This window comes from Lucilia sericata, unplaced genomic scaffold, assembly GCF_015586225.1.
Source record: "Lucilia sericata isolate MDLA Ls3-8-SP2 unplaced genomic scaffold, ASM1558622v1 Contig000946F_arrow, whole genome shotgun sequence".
In the NCBI taxonomy this organism is placed as follows: domain Eukaryota; kingdom Metazoa; phylum Arthropoda; class Insecta; order Diptera; family Calliphoridae; genus Lucilia; species Lucilia sericata.
The window spans coordinates 91,439-111,815 of NW_023994931.1; the positions used below are offsets into that span (position 1 = coordinate 91,439).

At 33.3% G+C, this 20,377-nt stretch overlaps 3 protein-coding genes across 3 annotated transcripts; 2 read left to right on the forward strand and 1 right to left on the reverse strand.

Moving 5' to 3' along the window:
- The first annotated feature begins 5,096 nt into the window (after positions 1-5,096).
- On the forward strand, positions 5,097-8,072 carry LOC119609157. The gene is made up of 4 exons (XM_037963875.1): positions 5,097-5,260; positions 5,349-5,459; positions 7,215-7,745; positions 7,801-8,072. Exons 1-4 carry the CDS (start codon positions 5,158-5,160, stop codon positions 8,070-8,072), a joined length of 1,017 nt encoding a protein of 338 aa, XP_037819803.1. The 5' UTR covers positions 5,097-5,157.
- Positions 8,073-8,365: 293 nt separating this feature from the next.
- LOC119609174 (prestalk protein-like) lies at positions 8,366-11,787 on the forward strand. The gene is given in 5 exon segments (XM_037963892.1): positions 8,366-8,566; positions 8,726-8,836; positions 10,457-11,408; positions 11,410-11,438; positions 11,518-11,787. Coding segments are annotated over 5 exon segments (1,320 nt in total). The 5' UTR covers positions 8,366-8,481; the 3' UTR covers positions 11,661-11,787.
- A 77-nt stretch (positions 11,788-11,864) lies between these two features.
- Positions 11,865-18,104, reverse strand: LOC119609158 (protein TsetseEP-like). Its single transcript, XM_037963877.1, has 3 exons — positions 18,016-18,104; positions 14,332-15,167; positions 11,865-11,923 (listed from the first exon to the last, which is right to left on the reverse strand). The coding sequence occupies exons 1-3, from the start codon at positions 18,087-18,089 to the stop codon at positions 11,865-11,867; spliced, it is 969 nt and encodes a 322-aa protein (XP_037819805.1). The 5' UTR covers positions 18,090-18,104.
- Between the last annotated feature and the right edge of the window lie 2,273 nt (positions 18,105-20,377).

Genomic DNA, 20,377 nt, shown 5'->3' on the forward strand with positions numbered 1-20,377 from the left:
TAGTTTTCCCACCTTATAAAGTATATATATTAGGGTGTGACGTGGACGGTAATTTATTTGGTAATTTTTGGGGTCCATTTAAAAAATTTGGAGATATTTTTTACAAAATATAAGGCTATGATTTTCACTCGCCATTTCACTCGCCCATTCAATTTTTATTTGTCTCATGTTCAGTACATTGATACGCATAGATTGAGAGGTATTCCTACTTGAGATTCATAAACAGATTGTTCCTAGGGACTTCTTCTGGCCTTTTATAGTTAGTGTAGTCGATTAATCTATATATAGACTAGACTAGACTAGACTATAGACTAGACTATAGATAGACCATAGACTAGACTATAGCCTAGATTATAGCCTAGACTATAGACTATAGACTAGACTATAGACTAGACTAGACTAGACTATATAGACTAGACTATAGACTAGACTATGACTAGACTATAGACTAGACTATAGACTAGACTATAGACTAGACTATAGACTAGACTATAGACTAGACTATAGACTAGACTATAGACTAGACTATAGACTAGACTATAGACTAGACTATAGACTAGACTATAGACTAGACTATAGACTAGACTATAGACTAGACTATAGACTGGACTATAGACTAGACTATAGACTAGACTATAGACTAGACTATAGACTAGACTATAGACTAGACTATAGACTAGACTATAGACTAGACTATAGACTAGACTATAGACTAGACTATAGACTAGACTATAGACTAGACTATAGACTACATATAGACTAGACTATAGACTAGACTATAGACTAGACTATAGACTAGACTAGACTAGACTATAGACTAGACTATAGACTAGACTATAGACTAGACTATAGACTAGACTATGACTAGACTATAGACTAGACTATAGACTAGACTATAGACTAGACTATAGACTAGACTATAGACTAGACTAGACTAGACTATAGACTAGACTATAGACTAGACTATAGACTAGACTATAGACTAGACTATAGACTAGACTATAGACTACTATAGACTAGACTATAGACTACTATAGACTAGACTATAGACTAGACTATAGACTAGACTATAGACTAGACTATAGACTAGACTATAGACTAGACTATAGACTAGACTATAGACTAGACTATAGACTAGACTATAGACTAGACTATAGACTAGACTATAGACTAGACTATAGACTAGATAGACTATAGACTAGACTATAGACTAGACTATAGACTAGACTATAGACTAGACTATAGACTAGACTATAGACTAGACTATAGACTAGACTATAGACTAGACTATAGACTAGACTATAGACTAGACTATAGACTAGACTATAGACTAGACTATAGACTAGACTATAGACTAGACTATAGACTAGACTATAGACTAGACTATAGACTAGACTATAGACTAGACTATAGACTAGACTATAGACTAGACTATAGACACTAGACTATAGACTAGACTATAGACTAGACTATAGACTAGACTATAGACTAGACTATAGACTAGACTAGACTAGACTATAGACTAGACTATAGACTAGACTATAGACTAGACTATAGACTAGACTATAGACTAGACTATAGACTAGACTATAGACTAGACTATAGACTAGACTATAGACTAGACTATAGACTAGACTATAGACTAGATAGACTAGACTATAGACTAGACTATAGACTAGACTATAGACTAGACTATAGACTAGACTATAGACTAGACTATAGACTAGACTATAGACTAGACTATAGACTAGACTATAGACTAGACTATAGACTAGACTATAGACTAGACTATAGACTAGACTATAGACTAGACTATAGACTAGACTATAGACTAGACTATAGACTAGACTATAGACTAGACTATAGACTAGACTATAGACTAGACTATAGACTAGACTATAGACTACTATAGACTAGACTATAGACGTACTATAGACTATAGACTATAGACTAGACTATAGACTAGACTATAGACTAGACAGACTAGACTATAGACTAGACTATAGACTAGACTATAGACTAGACTATAGACTAGACTATAGACTAGACTATAGACTAGACTATAGACTAGACTATAGACTAGACTATAGACTAGACTATAGACTAGACTATAGACTAGACTAGACTAGACTATAGACTAGATAGACTAGACTAGACTATAGACTAGACTATAGATAGACTATAGACTAGACTATAGACTAGACTATAGACTAGACTATAGACTAGACTATAGACTAGACTATGACTAGACTATAGACTAGACTATAGATATAGACTAGACTATAGACCGTACTATAGACTAGACTATAGACCGTATATAGACTAGAATAGTCTAGTCTATAGTCTAGTCTATAGTACGGTCTATAGTCTAGTCTATAGTACGGTCTATAGTCTAGTCTATAGCTATAGTCTAGTCTATAGTCTAGTCTAGTCTAGTCTATGTCTAGTCTATAGTCTAGTCTATAGTCTAGTCTATAGTCTAGTCTATAGTCTAGTCTATGTCTAGTATATCGTCTAGTATATAGTCTAGTCTATAGTCTATCGATAGTCTAGTCTATATTCAGTCTATAGTCTAGTCTATGGTCTAGTCTATAGTCTAGTCTATAGTCTAGTCTATAGCTCGTCGAGTCTAGTCTATAGTCTAGTCTATAGTCTAGTCTATAGTCTAGTCTATAGTCTAGTCTATAGTCTAGTCTATAGTCTAGTCTATAGTCTAGTCTATAGTCTAGTCTAAGTACGGTCTATAGTCTAGTCTATAGTACGGTCTATAGTCTAGTCTATAGTCTAGTCTATAGTCTAGTCTATAGTCTAGTCTATAGTCTAGTCTATAGTCTAGTCTATAGTCTAGTCTATAGTCTAGTCTATAGTCTAGTCTATAGTCTAGTCTATAGTCTAGTCTATAGTCTAGTCTATAGTCTAGTCTATAGTCTAGTCTATAGTAGTCTATAGTCTAGTCTATAGTCTGTCTATAGTCTAGTTATAGTCTAGTCTATAGTCTAGTCTATAGTCTAGTCTATAGTCTAGTCTATAGTCTAGTGTATAGTCTAGTCTATAGTCTAGTCTATAGTCTAGTATAGTCTAGTCTATAGTCTAGTCTATAGTCTAGTCTATAGTCTAGTCTATAGTCTAGTCTATAGTCTAGTCTAGTCTAGTCTAGTCTGTCTATAGTATATAGTCTATAGTCTAGTCTTAGTCTAGTCTATAGTCTAGTCTATAGTCTAGTCTAAGTCTAGTCTATAGTCTAGTCTATAGTCTAGTCTATAGTCGTCTATAGTCTAGTCTATAGTCTAGTCTATAGTCTAGTCTATAGTCTAGTCTATAGTCTAGTCTATAGTCTAGTCTATAGTCTAGTCTATAGTCTAGTCTATAGTCTAGTCTATAGTCTAGTCTATAGTCTAGTCTATAGTCTAGTCTATAGTCTAGTCTATAGTCTAGTCTATAGTCTAGTCTATAGTCTAGTCTATAGTCTAGTCTATAGTCTAGTCTATAGTCTAGTCTATAGTCTAGTCTATAGTCTAGTCTATAGTCTAGTCTATAGTCTAGTCTATAGTCTAGTCTATAGTCTAGTCTATAGTCTAGTCTATAGTCTAGTCTATAGTACGGTCTATAGTCAGTCTATAGTACGGTCTATAGTCTAGTCTATAGTACGGTCTATAGTCTAGTCTATAGTCTAGTCTATAGTCTAGTCTATAGTCTAGTCTATAGTCTAGTCTATAGTCTAGTCTATAGTCTAGTCTATAGTCTAGTCTATAGTCTAGTCTATAGTCTAGTCTATAGTCTAGTCTATAGTCTAGTCTATAGTCTAGTCTAGTCTAGTCTATAGTATAGTCTATAGTCTAGTCTATAGTCTAGTCTATAGTCTAGTCTATAGTCTAGTCTATAGTCTAGTCTATAGTCTAGTCTATAGTGTAGTCTATAGTCTAGTCTATAGTCTAGTCTATAGTCTAGATAATAGTCTAGTCTATAGTCTAGTCTATAGTCTAGTCTATAGTCTAGTCTATAGTCTAGTCTATAGTCTAGTCTATAGTCTAGTCTATAGTCTAGTCTATAGTCCAGTCTATAGTCTAGTCTATAGTCTAGTCTATAGTCTAGTCTATAGTCTAGTCTATAGTCTAGTCTATAGTCTAGTCTATAGTCTAGTCTATAGTCTAGTCTATAGTCTAGTCTATAGTCTAGTCTATAGTCTAGTCTATAGTCTAGTCTATAGTCTAGTCTATAGTCTAGTCTATAGTCTAGTCTATAGTCTAGTCTAAGTCTAGTCTATAGTCTAGTCTATAGTCTAGTCTATAGTCTATAGTCTAGGCTATAATCTAGGCTATAGTCTAGTCTATGGTCTATTCTATAGTCTAGTCTATAGTCTAGTCTAGCTAGTCTATATATAGATTAATCGACTACACTAACTATAAAAGGCCAGAAGAAGTCCCTAGGAACAATCTGTTTATGAATCTCAAGTAGGAATACCTCTCAATCTATGCGTATCAATGTACTGAACATGAGACAAATAAAAATTGAATGGGCGAGTGAAATGGCGAGTGAAAATCATAGCCTTATATTTTGTAAAAAATATCTCCAAATTTTTTTAAATGGACCCCAAAAATTACCAAATAAATTACCGTCCACGTCACACCCTAATATATATACTTATAAGGTGGGAAAACTATATTGTATCAATCACAAATATATATTTTTGTAATTAAAGTGTATCCAATAAAAATTTAACATAATAAACTTTGCAGCTGTAACCCAGCTTAAACTTACATTGAGTTGATATGCCAATAAGATTCTAGTCATTATTTTAGCACCAAGCACACTTACAAAGAAATACTTACTTTAGTCATTACAAATGGGTACTTGGAAGTAGTTTTATTTTAGGTGCAAATAAAATCCGACCCATAATGCGAATTTGGTATTTTCAAAAGTAATGTAAAGTAAGTTGTTGCTTAAGTAAAAATCATTATAAGTTTATCTTGACTAATTATTACTACTAATTAGTCAAAATAAAGGATTCAGCTGTTTTCGTACAGATTGAAATTTGTTTCGATAATAATCAAAAATGGTTTGTGCTAAATGCTATCAGTCACCAATAAAAACTGAAAGTGTTAACAACGTTGTTTTAAGCAGTAAAATAAACAGAATTAAAAATTTAAAACTCTAGAAATGGGAAGGAAAAAAACCATGTTGCTTTCATATGGAAAATATTCAAAATATATTTGTTTAATTGTAATAGTTTTGGAGCAGTTGGCGTTAACAACTGTAGCTGGTAAGTTTATTCATAGGACTTAAAAGTTGGTTGAAGCGCCTTGAAATACCTAATTATCGAGAGATAATTATCTTTTTTTCTTCTTTAGGTATTAAATGTATACAGTGTGGAGACAGTGAAGAGACTTGTAGTACAACTCTTTGGGAAGATGCTAAAGTATGTCCCAATAAAGATCAAACCAAATGCTTTACACAAATTGGCAAGTATGAGTTTTGTGTTTAAAATCCTGTTTAGAAAAGTAATTTTTCATAAAGACTAAACAGGTATTTAGGTTCTAGTCTGTGGTGTAGTCCACAGTCTGGATTATATTTTGAACTATAATCTATAGCATGGATTATAATAGCGTCTATTGTCTAATGTCTAGTTCTATAGCCTGAACTATAGCAACGTCTATTGTGTGAACTATAGACTAGTCTATATACTAGACTAGTCTTCTTATGAACTGTATATTGTATAGAATATTGTATAGAATATAATAATGAGTCCATTAGTCACTACTATAGTCAGGACTATTGTCTAGTTTATAGTCTGTATCTCTATTATCTAGACTATTGTTTTTGGCAATAGACTACTCTATAATCTGGGCGATAGTGTAGTCTATAATCCGAACTATATTGAAGTATTTTGTTGGACTACAGTCTAATCTATATTCTGGAATATTGTTTAGTCTAGACTAGATTATATTAAAGTCTTTAGTCAGGATTATAGTCTATAGTCAGCACTATAATCTAGTATATAGGATGTATTCTGAACTATAGGATATAGTCAAGATTAAAGACTTTAATATAGTCCACACTAGAGACTAGACTATAGACTAAATAAGATCTGTACTTATGAACTGTACTATATATTGTATAAAATATAATATTGGAGTCATTAGTCACTACTATAGTCAGGACTATTGTCTAGTTTATAGTCTGTAGTCTACTCTATTATCTAGACTATTGTTTTGGCAATAGACTACTCTATAATCTGGGCGATAGTGTAGTCTATAATCCGAACTATATTGAAGTATTTTTGTTTGGACTACAGTCTAGCCTATATTCTGGAATATTGTTTAGTCTAGACTAGATTATATTAAAGTCTTTAGGCAGGATTATAGTCTATAGTCAGCACTATAATCTAGTATATAGGATGTATTCTGAACTATAGGATATAGTCCAGATTAAAGACTTTAATATAGTCCACACTAGATACTGGACTATAGACTAAATAAAGATCTGTACTTATGAACTGTACTATATATTGTATAGAATATAATAATGGAGTCATTAGTCACTACTATAGTCAGGACTATTGTCTAGTTTATAGTCTGTATCTCTATTATCTAGACTATTGTTTTGGCAATGGACTACTCTATAATCTGGGCGATAGTGTAGTCTATAATCCGAACTATATTGAAGTATTTTGTTTGGACTACAGTCTAATCTATATTCTGGAATATTGTTTAGTCTAGACTAGATTATATTAAAGTCTTTAGTCAGGATTATAGTCTATAGTCAGCACTATAATCTAGTATATAGGATGTATTCTGAACTATAGGATATAGTCAAGATTAAAGACTTTAATATAGTCCACACTAGATACTGGACTATAGACTAAATAAAGATCTGTACTAAAGTTTTCAATTTAGTCCAGAATATAGTCTAGAACTGCCGGGTATATTATATAGTGTATAGTCTTGAAGTCTTTAGTCACGACTATTGTCTAGTCTATAATCTGGACTAAAATCTATAGTCTGGACAATAGTCTTAGTGTAAATTATGTTAAAGTTTTCAGTCAGAATTATAGTCTAGTCTTAAGTCCGGGAAATAGTCTCGTCTATAGTCTAAACTATTATATAGTCTATAGTTTAGACTAGTCTGTGTCAAAGTCTAGTCAAGAGTCTGCTCAAATCTAAAATTAAAATGTAATTGTTAAATCCATTTATTTAAAATTTCTATATTACTCCTAGACACCAGTGGCATCATTACAAGAGGCTGCAAAACAGACGCTGAAGCCAAAGCATGTACAGCTGATAATAATTGTATTATCACAGGCGAGAGAAAAAATAATCAACTTATATGCAAAAAATGTATTGCAACCGATGAAAAGTGCTCTCAAACCGACATGAATATTAACGATCTGGAATACAATCACATCTGCGTCGAAGGCGTTAGAAGATGTATTAAGAAAGTCGTTAACAAACTTGTCGTTAGAGATTGTGCCACTGAGAATGATATCCAACAATGTACCGATTCTAAAACCTGTGAAACATGTGACAGCATTAACTGCAATACTGGAGTATTCCCCAAGGGTCGCATCACTTGCTACCAATGTACTGGTAGCAGCTGCGAAGATATTACCGCAAATAATATAGTTGACAAAGTCTGTGCGAATTACGAAGAAAATGATCAATGCTATATGAAAGCGAAGAACGAAAACGACATGACACGTGGTTGCAAGTCCGATACTAGGGATAATGAATGTTTAGACGCTGCTGAAGGTTGTGTCTTTTGCTCCAACAATAACTGTAATAATTTAAAGTATATATGATCAAGTACTCAAGTGTCATCAGTGCACCAGTGATGTTCCTACTAATAAATGTTTTGATAAACAAACTAGTAAAGTGTTTGAGAAATGTAAGAGACAAATTCGTTATACTTTTCCCGAATATTGTTATACCCAAATCAATGGTAATACCATTAAACGTGGTTGTCTTCATGATAATTTGGACCTAACAGTTGACATATGCAAAGATGCTGATAGTGATACCTGCACGAAATGCAATAATGGCGATGGTTGTAATAATAGGCAACAAATATTAGATTAAAAAAACAAATATTAAAAAAAACAATCTATAGTCTAAACTATATTCTGGACTATAGTTTAGTATATAGCCTGGATTATAGTCCAGTTTAAAAATATGTACATATATAAAAGTCATTATTACAATAAGAAAAGTAATACAGACGGTATATAGTGATCATTAAAAAATACGTTTTTGTGTAAGTACAAGTCTTTATGAAGTTTTATTTGGGTAATCGAGGTAAATAGACTGATATTTTCAATAACTATAAAAATGCTTTGTGATACACGAAATAACTTCTTTACGGTTAAATCAATACAAAACAAATATCAATCAGTCACCTATAAAAACTAAAGACGTGAACAACGTTATTTTAAGCGGTAAAATAAAAAATAGTTCCATAGTTTCCTCCTAAAAACGGGAATGAAAAACCATGATATTTTCAAGTGGAAAATATACAAAATATATTTGTTTAATTGTAATAGTTTTAATACAGTTAGCGTTAACAACTGTAGCTGGTAAGTTTTATTTAGTAGAAGTACAATTTCGAGAAATTTTTTTTTGAGGAAAATATACTCTACTATAAAATGACCTTGAAATATATACGGATGAAGTACGTATTTTTATATAAATATGTATAACAAATCAGTTTTCCTATATATGTATATTTTTTTCAGGAATTAAATGTATACAATGTGGTGGCAGTGAAGATACTTGTAGTACAACTCTTTGGGAAGATGCTAAAGTCTGTCCCAATAAAGACCAAACCAAATGCTTTACACAAATTGGTTAGTATTAGTTTTGTGGTCAAAAACTTGATAACATAATATTAAGTATGTGGAGCCCAAAGTATATATAAAATTGGACATTTTGGTACTTTTTCGTTCTTTAACTGGTACTTTTTGAGTTTTCTATAATATTGAACCTATAAACATAAAATTAAACTAGTAGAGTCCGAACTTTTTGGTACTTTTTCGTTCTTCACAAGGTACACTTTGATTTCTCTATAATATTGAATCTAGAACTGAATTAGAACTGAACTAAAACTGAATTAGAACTAAACTAGAACTGAACTAGAACTGAACTAGAACTAGAACTAGAACTGAACTAGAACTAGAACTGAACTAGAACTGAACTAGAACTGAACTAGAACTGAACTAGAACTGAACTAGAACTGAACTAGAACTGAACTAGAAACTGAACTAGAACTGAACTAGAACTGAACTAGAACTGAACTAGAACTGAACTAGAACTGAACTAGAACTGAACTAGAACTGAACTAGAACTGAACTAGAACTGAACTAGAACTGAACTAGAACTGAACTAGAACTGAACTAGAACTGAACTAGAAACTGAACTGAACTGAACTAGAACTGAACGAGAACTGAACTAGAACTGAACTAGAACTGAACTAGAACTGAACTAGAACTGAACTAGACTGAACTAGAACTGAACTAGACTGAACTAGAACTGAACTAGAACTGAACTAGAACTGAACTAGAACTGAACTAGAACTGAACTAGAATCTGAACTAGAACTGAACTAGAAATGAACTAGAACTGAACTAGAACTGAACTAGAACTGAACTAGAACTGAACTAGAACTGAACTAGAAATGAACTAGAACTGAACTAGAACTGACTAACTGAACTAGAACTGAACTAGAACTGAACTAGAACTGAACTAGAACTGAACTAGAACTACTGAACTGACTGACTAGAACTGACCTAGAACTGAACTAGAACTGAACTAGAACTGAACTAGAACTGAACTAGAACTGAACTAGAACTGAACTAGAACTGAACTAGAACTGAACTAGAACTGAACTAGAACTGAACTAGAACTGAACTAGAACTGAACTAGAACTGAACTAGAACTGAACTAGAACTGAACTAGAACTGAACTAGAACTGAACTAGAACTGAACTAGAACTGAAACTAGAACTGAACTAGAACTGAACTAGAACTGAACTAGAACTGAACTAGAACTGAACTAGAACTGAACTAGAACTGACCTAGAACTGAACTAGAACTGAACTAGAACTGAACTAGAACTGAACTAGAACTGAACTAGAACTGAACTAGAACTGAACTAGAACTGAACTAGAACTGAACTAGAACTGAACTAGAAGTGAACTAGGACTGAACTAGAACTGACTATAGATAATAGACTAGACTATAGACTTTACTATAGACTAGACTATAGTCCGGACTATACACTAGAATAGTTTAGTCTATAGAGAAGAATAGTCTAGTTTATAGTCTGGACTGTATTCTAGTCTACAGTCCTCACTATAGTCTATAAATATTTAATAACAATTTTCAAATCTAAAAATAATATGTCCTCCCTATAGGCATAATTAGTTACTTAAATCGACTGTTAAATCTAAAAATTGTTTGTTTCTCCTAGACACTAGTGGCAACATTACAAGAGGTTGCAAAACAGACGATGAAGCAAAAACATGTACAGCCGATAATAATTGCATTATCGCAGCCGAGAGAAAAAATAATCAACTTATTTGCAAACGATGTGATGCAACCGACGAAAAGTGCTCACAAACCGATATGAATATTAACGATCAGAAATACAATCATATCTGCGTCGAGGGCGTTAGTAGATGTTTCAAAAAAGTCGTTAACAAATTGGTAGTAAGAGGTTGCGCCTCTAAGAGTGATATCCAACAATGTTCCAATTCCAAAACGTGTGAAACATGTGATAGCGTTAACTGCAATACTGGAATATTCCCCAAGGGTCGAATCACTTGCTACCAATGTACTGGTAGCAGCTGCGAAGATGTTACAGCAAATAATATAGTTTACAAAGTCTGTGCGAATTACGAAGAGAACGATCAATGCTATACCGTGGCTAAGAGTGAGATCGACATGACGCGTGGATGCAAGTCCGATACTAGGGATAATGAATGTTTGGACGCTGCTGAAGGTTGTGTGTTTTGTTCCAACAATAACTGTAATAATTTAAAGTATATATATGATCAAGTGCTTAAGTGTCATCAGTGCACAAGTGATGATATAACTAGCGAATGTTTTGATAAACAAACTAGTAAAGTGTTTGAGAAATGTAAGAGACAAATTCGTTACAATTTTCCCGAATATTGTTATACCCAAATCAATGGTAATACCATTAAACGTGGTTGCCTTCATGATAATTTGGACCTAACTCTTGACTTATGCCAAGATATCGATAGTGATACCTGCTCGAAATGCAACAATCGCGATGGTTGCAATAGTGAGAAGGAAACATTAGATTTCACTTGTATCGTATGTCGCAGTGATGAGAATTTCAAGTGTTGGGATGAGGCAAATACCTTTAAGGGAAAACATTGTCGTGTTAGCCCTAGTTCACCAAAGAGGTTGTTTTCATGGCATTTGGCGTAAGTATGGAATTATTGTTTTCCTTATTAATCGGTTTATATTAATTTATTGTTCTCTCCCTCTCTCTACGTTTAACAGACGGTGATGCTATTCGTGGTTGTATAGTCGATGCCAGTACACAAAATCAAGGAATCTGTAAAAATGTAGAACTTAAACAGTGTAACGCTTGCTATAAAAAGGACTGTAATACGGCGAAATCATCAGATGCTTTTCCCCACTAAATAAAATTTATTATTTTATCTGTTCGCCACAATTATATTAATGACAAATTTGTTAATCTCTTAATTATAATTATGGAAAAAATATTTAAGAACAGCATTGTAGACAATTTAAACTGTAGCATATTAGCATCGCTGGGTGCCATTTTATTATTGCAATTATTTTCATAGCATAAATTGCATAATTTCTCATTTGCTAGACAATATTTAAGACCCTCTTCGGCCAATTCGTCCACACAGCCACGCATGGTTTATATTTGTGTCAGCTGCAAAAAGAAATTTTATCATATTACTACTACAGTCTGGAGTGTAGTCGAATCTATGGTCTGGACTATAATCTAGTCTTTAGTTAACTTTATATTCTAGTCCATAGTTTAAACTATATTCTAATCAATAGCCTGGTATATAGACTAATCTACAGTCTGAACAATGGTCTAGACTATAAAATGGTTTATAGTCCGGCCTAATCGAAAGGCTGGGCTCTAGTCTAAAGTCTGTCTTATAGGTTAATCTATAGTCAGGACTATAGTTTGGGCTATAGTCTAGTCAATAGTCCAAAACATAGTCAGGATTATTGTCTAGTCTATAGTCCGGACTATAGTCTAGTCTATAGTCTGGACTATAGTCTAGTCTATAGTCTGTACTATAGTCTAGTCTATAGTCTAGTCTATAGTCTGTACTATAGTCTAGTCTATAGTCTAGTCTATAGTCTGGACTATAGTCTAGTCTATAGTCTAGTCTATAGTCTGGACTATAGTCTAGTCTATAGTCTAGACTATAGTCTGGACTATAGTCTAGTCTATAGTCTGGACTATAGTCTGGACTATAGTCTAGTCTATAGTCTGGACTATAGTCTGGACTATAGTCTAGTCTATAGTCTAGTCTATAGTCTAGACTATAGTCTGGACTATAGTCTAGTCTATAGTCTGGACTATAGTCTGGACTATAGTCTAGTCTATAGTCTGGACTATAGTCTAGTTATAGTCTGGACTATAGTCTAGTTATAGTCTGGACTATAGTCTAGTCTATAGTCTAGACTATAGTTTGGACTATAGTCTAGTCTATAGTTTGGACTATAGTCTGGGCTATAGTCTAGTCTATAGTCTGGACTATAGTCTAGTCTATAGTCCGGACTATAGTCTAGTCTATAGTCTGGACTATAGTCTAGTCTATAGTCTGGACTATAGTCTGGACTATAGTCTAGACTATAGTCTGGACTATAGTCTAGACTATAGTCTGGACTATAGTCTAGTCTATAGTCTGGACTATAGACTAGTCTATAGTCTGGACTATAGTCTAGTCTATAGTCTGGACTATAGTCTGTACTATAGTCTAGTCTATAGTCTAGTCTATATTCTGTACTATAGTCTAGTCTAGTCTATAGTCTGTACTATACTATGGTCTAGTCTATAGTCTGGACTATAGTCTAGTCTATAGTCTGGACTATAGTCTAGTCTATAGTCTGTACTATAGTCTAGTCTATAGTCTAGTCTATATTCTGTACTATAGTCTAGTCTAGTCTATAGTCTGTACTATACTATGGTCTAGTCTATAGTCAGGACTATAGTCTAGTCTATAGTCTGGACTATAGTCTAGTCTATAGTCTGGACTATAGTCTAGTCTATAGTCTAGACTATAGTCTAGTCTATAGTCTAGACTATAGTCTGGACTATAGTCTAGTCTATAGTCTGGACTATAGTCTGGACTATAGTCAAGTCTATAGTCTGGACTATAGTCAAGTCTATAGTCTGGACTATAGTCAAGTCTATAGTCTGGACTATAGTCAAGTCTATAGTCTGGACTATAGTCAAGTCTATAGTCTGGACTATAGTCAAGTCTATAGTCTGGACTATAGTCAAGTCTATAGTCTGGACTATAGTCAAGTCTATAGTCTGGACTATAGTCAAGTCTATAGTCTGGACTATAGTCAAGTCTATAGTCTGGACTATAGTCAAGTCTATAGTCTGGACTATAGTCAAGTCTATAGTCTGGACTATAGTCAAGTCTATAGTCTGGACTATAGTCAAGTCTATAGTCTGGACTATAGTCTAGACTACAGACTATAGTCGGGACTAGACTCGACTATAGTCTATAGTCTGGACTACAATCCAATATATAGGCTGAGCTAACGTCTAATCTATAGTCTATAGACCAATCGAAAGGCTGGGCTATAGTCTAGTCTAAAGTCTTTCTTATAGGTTAATCTATAGTCAGGACTATAATCTAGCCTATAGTCTTGGCTATAGTGTAGTATAGTCCAAAACATAGTCTGGAATATTGTCTAGTCTATAGTCTAGACTATAGTCGGGACTAGACTGGACTATAGTCTGGACTACAATCCAATATATGAGCTAACGTCTAATCTACAGACTATAGACTAATCGAAAGTGTGGGCTATAGTCTAAAGTCTATGGACTATATCCCAGACTATAGTCTAGCCTATAGTCTGGGATATAGTCCAGTCTATAGTCCAACACATAGTCTGGATTATTGTCTATTCTATAGTCTAGACTATAGTCGGGACTAGACTGGACTATAGACCAGTCTATAGTCTGGACTACAATCCAATATATAGTCAAGTATAGTCTAGTTTATAGTTTGGACTATAGTCTGGACTAAAGTCTATGCAATATCCTTGACTATAGTCCAGACCTTTAATTCTTTTTTGGCTTACCTTTATATAGCGTATAACAACCATTATGCTTTCCTGAATCACCATCGCTAACTTTCGGACATGAAGCTTGACGTGTTGCTTTCATATTACATTTTAAATCCTCAACACTAGTGCAAATAAAACAGGAAACTTGATGATCCTTAACATCTTTAGTTGCAGCATCTTCAGCATGTGTTGCGGGCGATGCATTTTCTATATCTTTTTGATCTTCCTCCTCTTTGGCTGGTTCATCGTTAGGCATTTCAGAGTCTTCGTTAGCTGCATCAACAGTTTCGGTAGGATCTGCAGCTGCTACTTCTTCTGGTTCTGTTTCAGGTTGGGGTTCCGGTTCAGGTTCATCTGCTGATTCCGGAGCGTCCCCTGCTGCAGGTTCGGGTGGAGTTTCTTCTTCTTTTGGCTCTTCAGGTTCGCCTTCTGGTTCTGGAACTGTTTCCGCTTCAGTCTCTTCAACTGGCTCCGCTGCAGGCTCAGGTTCTGGCTCAGCTTCGGGTTCTGTTTCATCAGCTTGAGGTTCAGCTTCTGGTTCTGGTTCAGCTACAGGCTCGGCTTCTGGTTCAGCTTCAGGCTCAGCTCCTACTTCAGATTCTTCTCCTGTGCCTTCTTGAGCTTCGGCCTCAGCTTCCTCATCTTGGTTTTCTAAACGTGGCCCCAATTTATCATTAAATACCTCTATATCATTCGAAATACTCTGATAATTTGTATGTTCTTTAATGTCGTTATTATTTTTATCCACTGTCGGTTGCGTGAGTTCATTACCCACCGGTAAAGATTTAGATAGTTGTAGTACAATGGGAAGTGATGTTGAAGGCACTGTTAGAATTTCTTGTGAATCATCTGTAATTTGAACAAGAGTTCTATATTCGGCCGTACCGAATCTTATATACCCTTCACCATAGTGTGTTAAACAACAGTCAGTACGTATTTTATTTTCAAGAACGAAAAAGTACCAAAAAGTCACCTTTTACAGGTTCTCATTTACTTTGGGCTCTTCATGCTTATTTTGATGAACGACAAAGTACCTAAAAGTACCCTTTTTATAGGTTCTCACTTACTCCAGGCTCTACATACTTAATTTCTTGTTTCTAGGTTCAGTATTATAGAAAATTCAAAAAGTACCTTTTGATGAACGAAAAAGTACCTAGAAGTACCCTTTTATAAGTTTCTAGGTTCATTTTTATAGAAAATTAAAAAAGAAGCTTCTGAAGAACGATAAATCACCAAAAAGTTCCCTTTTATAGGCTTTCACTTACCACGGGCTCTACACACATAATTTCATGTTTCTAGACAATAACAATACACTGCTTCATTCGTAAATAAATAGCGCTCCTCCTGAAAGCATGTCTGATTGAATTATTGAAAATTCGGTTCTGGGGTCTTCTGAAAACTGATTTCAACATACACCAGGATAGACAGACATTTAAAAACAAACGTAAATAAGATAGGGAATTGCGTAGACGTACAGACGGACATCGCTAAGCCGACTTCGATACCTATAACGAGTTACAAACTATATTTGTAACTTATGAGGTCACAAAATTATTTCTTTAAAATTATGAACAGAACAACAAACTCTATACAACCATTTCACGAAGGTGAAGGGTATAAAAAGTAGATGAAATTGTTTTAAACATAAATATTAGAAGAAAGATATGTATAGTCTAGTCTATAATAAACTTTATAGTCTTGTCTATACTCTAGTCTATAGTCTAGTCTATAGTCTAGTCTATAGTCTAGTCTATAGTCTAGTCTATAGTCTAGTCTATAGTCTAGTCTATAGTCTAGTCTATAGTCTAGTCTATAGTCTAGTCTATAGTCTAGTCTATAGTCTAGTCTATAGTCTAGTCTATAGTCTAGTCTATAGTCTAGTCTATAGTCTAGTCTATAGTCTAGTCTATAGTCTAGTCTATAGTCTAGTCTATAGTCTAGTCTATAGTCTAGTCTATAGTCTAGTCTATAGTCTAGTCTATAGTCTAGTCTATAGTCTAGTCTATAGTCTATAGTCTATAGTCTAGTCTATAGTCTAGTCTATAGTCTAGTCTATAGTCTAGTCTATAGTCTAGTCTATAGTCTAGTCTATAGTCTAGTCTATAGTCTAGTCTATAGTCTAGTCTATAGTCTAGTCTATAGTCTAGTCTATAGTCTAGTCTATAGTCTAGTCTATAGTCTAGTCTATAGTCTAGTCTATAGTCTAGTCTATAGTCTAGTCTATAGTCTAGTCTATAGTCTAGTCTAGTCTAGTCTATAGTCTAGTCTATAGTCTAGTCTATAGTCTAGTCTATAGTCTAGTCTATAGTCTAGTCTATAGTCTAGTCTATAGTCTAGTCTATAGTCTAGTATAGTCTAGTCTATAGTCTAGTCTATAGTCTAGTCTATAGTCTAGTCTATAGTCTAGTCTATAGTCTAGTCTATAGTCTAGTCTATAGTCTAGTCTATAGTCTAGTCTATAGTCTAATCTATAGTCTAGTCTATAGTCTAGTCTATAGTCTAGTCTATAGTCTAGTCTATAGTCTAGTCTATAGTCTAGTCTATAGTCTAGTCTATAGTCTAGTCTATAGTCTAGTCTATAGTCTAGTCTATAGTCTAGTCTATAGTCTAGTCTATAGTCTAGTCTATAGTCTAGTCTATAGTCTAGTCTATAGTCTAGTCTATAGTCTAGTCTATAGTCTAGTCTATAGTCTAGTCTATAGTCTAGTCTATAGTCTAGTCTATAGTCTAGTCTATAGTCTAGTCTATAGTCTAGTCTATAGTCTAGTCTATAGTTTAGTCTATAGTCTAGTCTATAGTCTAGTCTATAGTCTAGTCTATAGTCTAGTCTATAGTCTAGTTTATAGTCTAGTCTATAGTCTAGTCTATAGTCTAGTCTATAGTCTAGTCTATAGTCTAGTCTATAGTCTAGTCTATAGTCTAGTCTATAGTCTAGTCTATAGTCTAGTCTATAGTCTAGTCTATAGTCTAGTCATAGTCTATATAGTCCTAGTCTATAGTCTAGTCTATAGTCTAGTCTATAGTCTATCTAAAGTCTAGCTAGTCTATAGTCCTAGTCTATAGTTCTAGTCTAAGTCTAGTCTAGTCTAAAGTCTAGTCTAGTCTAAAGTCTAGTCTAGTCTATAGTCTAGTCTATAGTCTAGTCTAAAGTCTAGTCTAGTCTATAGTCTAGTCTATTCTATATGCTAGTCTATAGTCTAGTCTATTCTATAGTCTAGGTCTATAGTCTAGTCTATAGTCTAGTCTAGTCTATAGTCTAGTCTATATCTAGTCTATAGTCTAGTCTATAGTCTAGTCTCTAGTCTAGTCTATAGTCTAGTCTATAGTCTAGTCTTAGTCTAGTCTATAGTCTAGTCTATTGTCTAGTCTATAGTATAGTCTATAGGTCTAGTCTATAGTCTAGTCTAGTCTGTCTATAGTCTAGTCTATAGTCTAGTCTATTGTCTAGTCTATAGTATAGTCTATAGTCTAGTCTATAGTCTAGTCTATAGTCTAGTCTTATATTTTTAAACCTAATTCCAAATAATCCCTTTACTAACATAAGTATGGGAGATACCTAAGAATTACTTAATACTTATAAGCGGATTAGCCAACTGTTGAATCGATTACATTTCAATATTTTCGCAAATGTAGCTTAATTCAATTGTTTTGTTTTTTTTAAATTTTTATTTATAATGAACTGTAGATAAAAAATACCTTTTTTCTGAAATTTCAGCACCAACTTTAAGAATTAATAGAAATAAATAAAATATTAAACTTTTCAACCAGTTCATAGTTTTCTGATCTAAAATTTTATTAACACTTTAAATGTTTCTTTTTTTTAAACAAACTTATAATAAGTATTTTACTTAAATTATTCTTTTTAATTTAATTTATTTAAATTTCATAAAAGAATCTCTTAAGTTTACGTTTCAAAATATTCGTCCCATGCACTTGAAGGTTTAAAATATGACTGGGGTTATATTTTAAAAACAATCCACCAGCTACAGAGATATTTGTATGACCAGCCAAAACTAATCGATATTTTAAAAATGTTAAACCTTTTTTTTGTTTTTTTATAAAATTTTATATTATAACCATTATTTAGTATTTTTGTATGTTGTTGTTTTTCATACAGAAAAAAACAGAAGAAAAATGTAGAATAAAAACAAACAAATTAAAACTAAAATAAAAACTATGTCTACATGGATTGTTTTGCATGACATTGTCACAATACATTCACACAAACATACATATATATATATCCATATACAAAGTGGTCACTGTTACAGTGAGTCACGTGTTGAATCACTATAGTGAGATGTAACAGGTATTAGAAACAAATATCATAACACGACATGAATCCTGTACAGTTTAAGTTTTAGTTATTATTACGTTAAACTTAATCCCAATTATTTAATAGAATTTTAAATTTTAAATAATTTATGAATTAAAATCTGCATAAAACAGCACAAAAAACTATTTCTATCTATTAGTATAAAATTACTTCACGTAAAGTCCTTTTAAATATATAATTTTGATATTGTTTTAAACAGAAAGATTTTCATGTTTTATAAACACTATCCTGAAAGTTCTTAAACATTTCTTTAAAAACATGATTAACGAATCAATAAATTATTACAGAATATATATATAATTTTAAAAAATCTTTATTTGTTTTATACAAATATTATTTGTAGTCTTCTAGACGACCCCACTGTCAATACAAACAAATATCCTGACATATCACCCACAAATGACTCTGGATACATTTTAATAAACCGTTTATTAAATATTAATGATGAGAAATTTAAATATGACACGATACCAATACAATTGTGGTCACTTTGCTGTCCCCAGACCGATATGTTGTGCATTTAGGTGTGTACTTATTAAGAGTTTTTAGTTTAGAAGAAGTGTTTAGACTAGACTATAAAATGGAATATAGATTAGACTATGGACTAGCCTATAGCAGATAACATAGACTAGACTATAGACTAGACTATAGACTAGACTATAGACTAGACTATAGACTAGACTATAGACTAGACTATAGACTAGACTATAGACTAGACTATAGACTAGACTATAGACTAGACTATAGACTAGACTATAGACTAGACTATAGACTAGACTATAGACTAGACTATAGACTAGACTATAGACTAGACTATAGACTAGACTATAGACTAGACTATAGACTAGACTATAGAATAGACTATAGACTAGACTATAGACCAGACTATAGGCTACAGACCAGACTATAGACTAGAGACTAGACTATAGACTAGAGACTAGACTATAGACTAGTCTATAGACTAGACTATACAATAGACTATAGAATAGACTATAGACTAGACTAGACTAGACTAGACTATACTAGACTAGACTAGACTAGACTAGACTAGACTAGACTAGACTAGACTAGACTAGACTAGACTAGACTAGACTAGACTAGACTAGACTAGAATAGACTAGACTAGACTAGGCTCGACTAGACTAGACTAGACTATAGACTAGACTATAGACTAGACTATAGACTAGGACTATAGACTAGACTTTTTTTTTTTTTTTATTAATGGACGTAGTGATAGCGCGCTATCATCTAGTGGCCCCACGAGATCTCCTCCAGAACAACCTGGTACTACTGTGGCATTTCTCAGGTTGACTGGTTATATGATAGATTTTTTATCTGCGACATTTTTTTTTACTTTCCTACATCCCCCTATCTAGGAGGTTCGGAGTTTTTCAGCTTAAAAATTGTGCTGATGTATTTCTCACAGCGTGTCCACAACTCTTGTGAACTGAGCATTACTTGTAATAAGTTATTCTCTGTTACAACTTCATTCATTGAGTTGTTCCATTGTTCTCTTTGTGCATCCCACTTTTTACATTTAAAGAGCATATGTCTTGCTGTCTTCATCGTTTTCACATGTTTCACATAGTGGAGAAGTTTTTATCTTAAATTTGTGTAAATATTGATTAAAATTTCCATGATTTGTAAATGCTTGTGTTATGTAGAAGCTCAGATTTCCATGTTTTCTTTCGAGCCATACTTTTATGTTGGGTATTAACAGATGAG